The sequence below is a fragment of the Aulonocara stuartgranti genome, assembly GCF_965226115.1.
Source record: "Aulonocara stuartgranti genome assembly, chromosome: 23".
Lineage (NCBI taxonomy): Eukaryota > Metazoa > Chordata > Actinopteri > Cichliformes > Cichlidae > Aulonocara > Aulonocara stuartgranti.
The window spans coordinates 34,825,428-34,833,657 of record NC_138958.1 but is presented as its reverse complement, the minus strand read 5'-3'; the positions used below and the strand labels follow the sequence as shown (position 1 = coordinate 34,833,657).

The window sequence follows — 8,230 nt, the reverse complement described above, 5'->3', positions numbered from 1 at the left end:
TGTCAGTCTAACCCTGAACAGATCTCTGGAGATGTCATAGATGCATTTCCAGTTATGAGAAGATTACTTCTTTATTTGCGTGTGTTTCATTATCTAAGCTGATCTCTCAGAGTTACCACACGTTTTGCTTTGTTGAAATTTCTGTACGATATTATATTGGTTTACTGTCTTCCCTGATTACACCCAATTTAGACAGGAACCTAATAATGCGTCCCCTCCTTTGTCTCAATGTATGGCTCATGTGCGCGACACAGCTGTGCTCTAACATGATTAGAAGCATGGCAGCGCTTCAGGGCAGTATATTCTCAGAAGCTGCAGTGCCTAATGTGGACAGTGTGTCCTGCATGGCTCACCATGGCCTGAGGATACAGTTCACTGTACTAATCCTGGGTAAAGGTCATTTCTGCAGTCGGGGATCACATTGTGCTCTGTGCCCCTTCATGCATACTTAATATAAGAGTTTTCTTTTGTTATTAATTACTTCCTGTTTCCTTTCAGTTAGAGGAAAACACAAATTTGTCAGCTTTGCCAGGACAGTCACGTCCACAAATTTTAACCCCAATTTCATTTATGATTTCACCTTCAGATAAGAAAAACCCAGCCGGACCAATGTTCGGGGTAGTCGGAGCTGAGCTGAGCACAAGCTGGAATTGCTTGGAGGGGGAGGCAGCACAAGGGCTTCGGCTAAGCCTCGTCTTCAGCCTCTGAAGATTTCTCCACATTGCCTTGAGCTTTAAAGCCTCTGTCGTGGATGAGAGGCCCGTGCTCCAATTCCAGGTGCTTAGCTCCGCTGACCTGCTGTTTTGAAGTGTTCCAGGGCCTGAGCTTGAAAAGGAAATCAATAGATGCTTTTTATTTTCAGTGAGCATGGGTCCTCTTTATTGAGTCTCTCAAAAGCTTGCAAGTCTTAACAAACAACCAGTTTGTCTTATTAGTCTTATTTCCACTGACGAGCTCATAAAGCACATAGTAAGCGGAGGCCAGCAGCCTCAGCGGGGAGATATTAAGAGAGGCTGTTGAGGCATTTAAGACAAATCTGTATGCAATAGAGTAATGATTGCCCATGCACGTCAAGAATTTTAATTTGCCAGACAATCTAAATCTAAATTCAAGGCCCGTGGTGCTCGATGTGAAGCAAGACATCAAATGTGTCCCTGCAGCCACGGGGAGCTTATTGCTGAAGGTGTCGACAGCAGTTAGACATCTCTGGTCCATCCTGCATATATTAGCTGACCCCCCTACCACCACCCCGCACCACTCTGCTTTCTGTGCTCCACTTCCCGTGTGTGTGTGTGTGTGTGTGTGTGTGTGTGTGTGTGTGTGTGTGTGTGTGTGTGTGTGTGTGTGTGTAAAGTGACCGATGCAACCATGATGTCAGTCACATGACGTCACCATTGCAAACCTGCCCTCAGCCATCTGATGTGACTTTGAAAGATCTCCTCGTGGTCTGAGTCAAATATTTGGTCATGAGTTTAGCTGCTCTTCATTAAATTTGACTTTAGTCTAAAAAAAACAAAACAACAACAACAAATATATAAATAAATAAGAAGTAACCTGCGTCTTTAATGCATTTAACTACAGAGTAATTAACTACTTCATGTATTTATGATGATTAGTGCAAAATCCAGCATCTGTGCAGACAGACTGCATGAAGCCAAAGCGAGTAAAAAAACAAAACATTTTTAAAAGCTCATAGAAGACAATTCAAGCCCCCAAACTTTCCACTAATTTGTCTCAACAGAAGAATAAATCTATTTTAGAAATCCTCATTTCCATCAAGGGAATGAATGAATACATTTTCCCCTGTAATTTATTCCACCTACATAAAGAAAATTTGTAAACAAATATGCAGTCATGTGGCTTTTTAAGGCGGTGTATGTACGCATGGATTGAAGCAGTCCGCTACAAGACTGCGAGATGCAAACACTGCCAGTCGTTGACATTTTGAATAACATCTGTGCAACTTTATATGGCTGGTCCTTTTTGTCAGGTCACTGAAAACTAAATAGAGCATTTCCTGTTACACCTGCAGAAATGAAAGCTCTTTTAAACTGTATCCGATGTTGGTGATATTATTATTTGAAAGTTAAAAAAAATGAAGAGAATCAAAACTGACTATTAAGACCTCCTTCTGCTGTAAACATGACTATCACTAGACATGAAGTTTTCATTTCTTTGCTGATAGAAGGGGTTCAAAAAGTCTAAAAGAAGCATTTTAGATCTAAGTTCTAAGGGGTTTGATTTCAGTAAAATGCCTTAAAATAATGAATTAAATGAAATTTCCCCGTCTTACATGGTAAGTATGCTGTACTTTTTGGGGCTCAGGCTATATTATGTTGTGGATTGATCTTTCTTCTTTACATCTTTCTTTAATATTTATTATGTTGAAGTGTATGACAGATGTTCTCATATTCAACTTTTATTTGATCATATTTTATTTGTGATCACGACTGTTATTATTTACTTACACAATCATTTTATCTCCTTTCCTTTAAAATAACTGATGTTATGCAATACTTAAAATGACTCATTGATTACCTAAAATTACTGACGCGTTACTTAAAAATGCTTTTAAACTGCTTGAATTGACTTACATTGTAATTATTTCTTTGTTTCCTGTATAGACCTGACTTGTTACCCTACGTTTAAGTATTTGTAGGTTAATATAATTATACTGTAAATTCATATAAATACTAAAACTGAGAGAAATTACACCCTCAGTCAAGAGGCCATATTATAAAGTGTTATAATACATAACTCTGGGAATAGGCAAAAAAGTGGACCAAATCACTTTGAGTTTTAGTGCTTTAGATCAATAATTGGCAAAAGAGCTTCTAGTGCATATTATTTAACACATTTTATAGTCATATTTCCAATGATGCAATGACTCAGGTCCTTTCTTATGTTTGCCACAACCTTTTTTAAAAACAAACATTGACAGACAGATGTTTTCATTGTGTCGTTGGGATCATGTCATATGTAAAGCTTCTTAGCCTTTGAAGAAAACAAGTAGTGAAGTGAAGTAACAATTACAGCACACCCCTCTGTACTGTAGCTGAGGTAGCAGTGTAATATAAAGATAAAGTAATGGAGATAACACGATGTTACTTTTGTTAAAAAAAAACAAACAAAAAAAAAAACAGGAGAGTACTGTACGGAAACACTCTGTTAAAAGTCCAAGTAATGCATTTCATTTTCCCAGGGTAATATTCAGTGTGTAAGGACCTCATTCTGGTAGAGCTGACACTAATTTAACTAAGTGAATTACTGCTCGGTGGCTTATTAACATGGATTATTTACCGATTAGATTCAGTTCAGATTTATCTATCATATACGTGGCGTCAAATCAGTACAACAGTGGCCTCGTGGTGCTTTGACCCTACTGTACCTGCTGTATTCGACATTTAGTGTAATACATCTGCAAAGTTAAAAGTAACGCTCCAGCAAATATTTATTTCGACCACTGAAAGTAATCACCTCTGAACTTTATTTAAGTACAATTACACACCACGTGACCTTCAGTGAGTTGCGCGCCTTAACTTCTTGATGCGTCTTAACGGCGCAGTGCAGCCTCGTGGTTCTCACTCGCATCACTAAGCGCTGTAAACATCGTTTGCATCGCTCAGTTTTCTTCTCTAATCTCGATATTACTCGTTCATCGGTCAGTAGAAAAGAGTTTTAATTTGAAGGCCACATCCTCTGTCTTCCGGTCTCATCCTTTCTAACTCTGACAGCTGGAGGCATCTGTCCGCGCGCACCCAGCCAGCCAGACAAGACGCGCACCCTCTCTCCGGTCATATCCGCTGCCCACGGGCTAGAAGACTCCAATTAGAAAAGCAGGAGCGAGTTACGCGCACTTACTGAACTTCACCTGTTTTGGTTTTTCTCTTCTTGGACCCCCACTCTGTCCTCTGTCACGATTCCTCCCCAGAGCCGCTCCTCGGGTTTTTTATCTTCCATTGGTCCCCGAACGGCGCGGAGGAAGTGGTCCGTGGTGTTTCTGGTGACCGCCGTCGCGATGGTTTTGTTAGTTCTCGCCATCGCTGTCCCATTACTGCTGATCCGCACCTCTAAAACCACCGCTCATTACTATGAGATGATGGGCACTTGTCGGATGGTTTGCGACCCGTACAGTCCCAAACCGGAAGGCGCCACGGCCATGGAGGTGATCCAGAACCTGAACGGGGCGGCTCCGCTGCCGCCGATGGCGCAAGGGAGCCGCGGGGAGCCAGGGCGACCGGGTAAACCTGGACCCAGGGGCCCACCGGGCGAACCGGGACCCCCTGGCCCCAGGGGCCCACCGGGAGAGCGCGGCGACGTAAAACTATCCTTCCCTGCGCTGACCGGAGGTGCGGGGGGTGACAACGGCGAGACAGAGGTAGCCAACGCCACTGCGAGCGGTTTCAGGATCGCTTTCTACGTCGGTCTGAAAAATCCGCACGAAGGATATGAGGTGTTAAAGTTTGACGACGTGATTACAAACTTGGGGAACCATTACGATCCGAGCACCGGGAAGTTCACCTGCCATGTGTCCGGGATCTATTTCTTCACTTATCATGTGCTGATGCGAGGAGGAGACGGGACGAGCATGTGGGCCGACCTGTGCAAGAACGGGCAGGTAGGAGGGTAGCTTCAGACGGGAAAAGCGGGAGCACTAACAGTTAATAAAGTAAATTCATAACTATTCAAGTTTATGTAGATATACATAAAATGGCTTTTTTCCTCGTGCCGAAATACATATTTTACGCACCAAAAGCGCACACGGAGGTAGAGGACTCCAAACGAATTGTGGAAGCAGATATATCTTTATTGTTTTTAGCATAACACCAGCGGTATTTCTAGTTCTCTATAAGCCTGTCTGTGCGCTCTGTTTGACGGTAGCGCTCATGCGTAAATCCAATTTAGATGAGACAGCTTCAGTTGGATGTGGGGTCAGACAGGAGGGTTGACATCATTAGTTCAGGGTTCAGTTCAGACTTAGGGCCAAATTTTGCTCTATTCTATTTTCCTCCACGTTTTTTTTAACCTGACGTCCCCTTAACCTCACACTTGGTAGCTAAAAGTTGGAATCTATCCATTTTACGCACCACTGCTGCTTCCCTTTGCCTCTCAGGTATATGTGAACTTTTCTGCTTAGTCCTATTTCAGTGTTCGTTACAGGAACTCTTTCTCTCTCTTTCTCTTTAACCAGGTTCGAGCCAGTGCCATAGCTCAGGATGCAGACCAGAACTATGACTACGCCAGCAACAGTGCTGTACTGCATTTGGACTCTGGAGATGAGATCTACGTCAAGCTCGACGGCGGCAAAGCTCATGGAGGAAATAATAACAAATACAGCACCTTCTCTGGCTTTATCTTATACCCAGACTAATCACGCTGCAGCACATCCTTGGACAGTCACTGAATATAGTTTACAGTAAAGAATATGATCAACTTGGTTTCTGTTCTTTTGAATAGGTGCAACATTAGTGGCTTTATCTGCAACTTGTTGTTCTGTTACTTCAGTCAAAGATCCTTTTTGTATATTTATTTGAACTTAAGTTCACCTGGAGGTTGCTGTCATTAGTGCGTGTGTGATACCTTAGTGTAAAGAAACAAATGCTCCAGATAATTTAGAGCATCCCTGGGAGAAAATATTACCTGAGCTCCTTTCTGAAATGCTATGGAGGCAACAGGTCTGAAGACGTAAAGCTAACAACTGGATGCTTACAGGCTGAGAGGGTCTTCTGAAGCCACATGTGTGTTAAAAGTATGCAGTATTTTGAAGACAATATGAAGAAATCAAGGTGTAAACTGAAGGTCGGATAAGCAGTTTTCAGAGTATAAATTAGCCAGTAATGTTTGCCCTTGTGGCCTGTCAATAGCAGCAGTGAAAACATTCATGGCAAAATCAATCCATTCAGTGAGTTCTGACCTTTCAGGGAGCTGGAGGGGGAAAAGAAGGAAGCTGTTGTCGTTTTATTGTACTGTCCAGCTATATTTAACTTCCTCTAATAGATTATGAGCAAAACTCAAAAATCATAGTTAGTGGAAAGTTAAAGGGGATATCTCATGTTAATTTCCAGTTCCATATTTTAGTCTTGCATTCAAGTAGAGTAGATTTGCATGAGTCACAGTTAAAACCAATTCTTATTTATCAAATATTGGGCCTTAATGCAGCCTCTCAGTTTATCCTCTGTTTGAAAAAAAATCACTTTACCTACTTTCCAACTCCCCTTAAGACACCTTTCTTCTGGTTTGTGTGCCTGTGATGGTCATATTAGGAACATCCTTTCTGTAGGATATCATACCAATCCAAGAATAGAGCAAACTGGCAGAAATAAAGCATTTAGAGTAATCTGAAGTCCAAAGTGTAAATTTTGGCTCACTTGAACAAGTTTAGCACACTTACAACAAAAAAGTTATTTTATTGACTGAGCTTTCCCGCTAGCTAGCTATAGCTATCAGTTAGCACGCTCAGAAGTTTATAAATATACTTTCCCCAAATTCATTAAAATTCTTTGTTGAATAAAATTATGCATAACCACAAAAGAATATTACGTCCATAAAAGGCAAAGGGCCCAGATGAAATATAAAGATTTTTTGACTGAGTTATGCTAACACATCCCTGGCTAGCTAGCATAACTGTAGCTAGCCCACCAGATAAAACAGTTTACCCATACTTGTGTCTGTGAAGGTTCTCAGTCATCCAGGTCATCGTAGTCAAAGGAGCTTGCAAAGAAAAGCGTCTGGACTTCTTTAAGTTGCTTGAAGACGTTTCACCTCTCATCCGAGAAGCTTCTTCAGTTCTAAGGTCAAATATCTGGGACTCTCCACCATTTGACCTTAGAACTGAAGAAGCTTCTCGGATGAGAGGTGAAACGTCTTCAAGCAACTTAAAGAAGTCCAGACGCTTTTCTTTGCAAGCTCCTTTGACTTTACCCATACTTCTGTTCATGTAGGTCTAAGGGCTTGTGAGTAGTTTCTACAAGTTTCTAAAGTGACAAAAACGGTTCCACCAAACCAGGTGCTTGGGATCATACTGACACACTGTTATTTACTTCTGTCCTTATTTCTTTCCCCCCATTGCTAACAATCAAGCACATCACCACCAGTATGCATGGGTAATTGGAGCAGCAACTTAAAAGTAAGGTGTATATTTTTTTCATATCCATCTTTAAACAATAATAAGGCATCAATATCCATGACAAAACTTTTTTTTTCTTGGTGTATTAAACCATCGCGTTAACATTGGCTTTCAAATGTGGTTTCAGTGTAAATGATGGAGGAATTAAATACAAAGTGTAAAGCAAAATGTCATGTTCAGGAGTCGTATACCTGTTTGTGCTTTAATTTTCCATTCAAGAGTAGCACAGAAAGATGTTAAAGAGACAGACGAATGAAGTGTGGTACTAAAAGAGTGCAAATTTTGGAGGAGATGTTGCGATGGTGTGGCTATGGAATGCTGCCACGGATGTATCCAATAATGTTTAGCTGGGACAGGAGGAAATATTAAAGTAATTTCTTTATTCATATGAGCATTGTTTTAAGATAGTCTTGAAAAAAAATATTAATCCTTAAAATGGGACTGCAGTACATTTAACTCTTCAGTCAGTGGAAACTGCCAGAGCTTAAAGACATGGAAGACATTCACTGTGACAAGGAAATCTGTGGTGCTTTGAATAGTGTCCAGCGTCTTACAAAGTAACTAATCACCACACGTGAAAGATACACATGGATGTCTCACGTCATTACTGAATCTGTTCTGTTCTCCTCTCACTGACATCAATAAATACTGTTTGACAAAAAGTTTGGTTTGTCTGAGTATCTGTGACCGAGCGAATCCTGGTGAGGACAAGCACATTTCAAAATGCAGATGCAGAAGGGTGAGAGGAGAATGTAAATCTAAGGAAGAAGCAGATGGAATTTGTGTTGAGTTGTTTCACGGCAAACGTAGGTGGAACTGTCATCTGTCTCCTTTTGGCGTTTCCGGTTCAATTTTTCACCACAGCTCTGAAATATTTCTGCATACGTTTTGTTTCACACTGGTCTCAAAAACCGTCGCCTGCCTGAATGCATTGCATTGCACTGTAGCCTATAAAGCAGCCTCTCTACAATGTGTCCCTCGGGTTCCAGGTGCCTCTCTAAATGTCCTTTGCTCTGCTGTGGCTTGGAGACATTTTTAGTCAGTGAGCTTGGACACAGGAAGTCTGCTCTCTGGCGTTTTCTACTGCAAACCACTGAAGCTGTA

General features: G+C 41.4%; 1 protein-coding gene across 1 annotated transcript; it reads left to right on the top strand.

Moving 5' to 3' along the window:
* The first annotated feature begins 3,556 nt into the window (after window positions 1-3,556).
* Window positions 3,557-7,782, top strand: LOC309701098 (complement C1q-like protein 2). Its single transcript, XM_082525107.1, has 2 exons — window positions 3,557-4,618; window positions 5,192-7,782. The coding sequence occupies exons 1-2, from the start codon at window positions 4,019-4,021 to the stop codon at window positions 5,369-5,371; spliced, it is 780 nt and encodes a 259-aa protein (XP_082381233.1). The 5' UTR covers window positions 3,557-4,018; the 3' UTR covers window positions 5,372-7,782.
* Window positions 7,783-8,230: the final 448 nt, after the last annotated feature.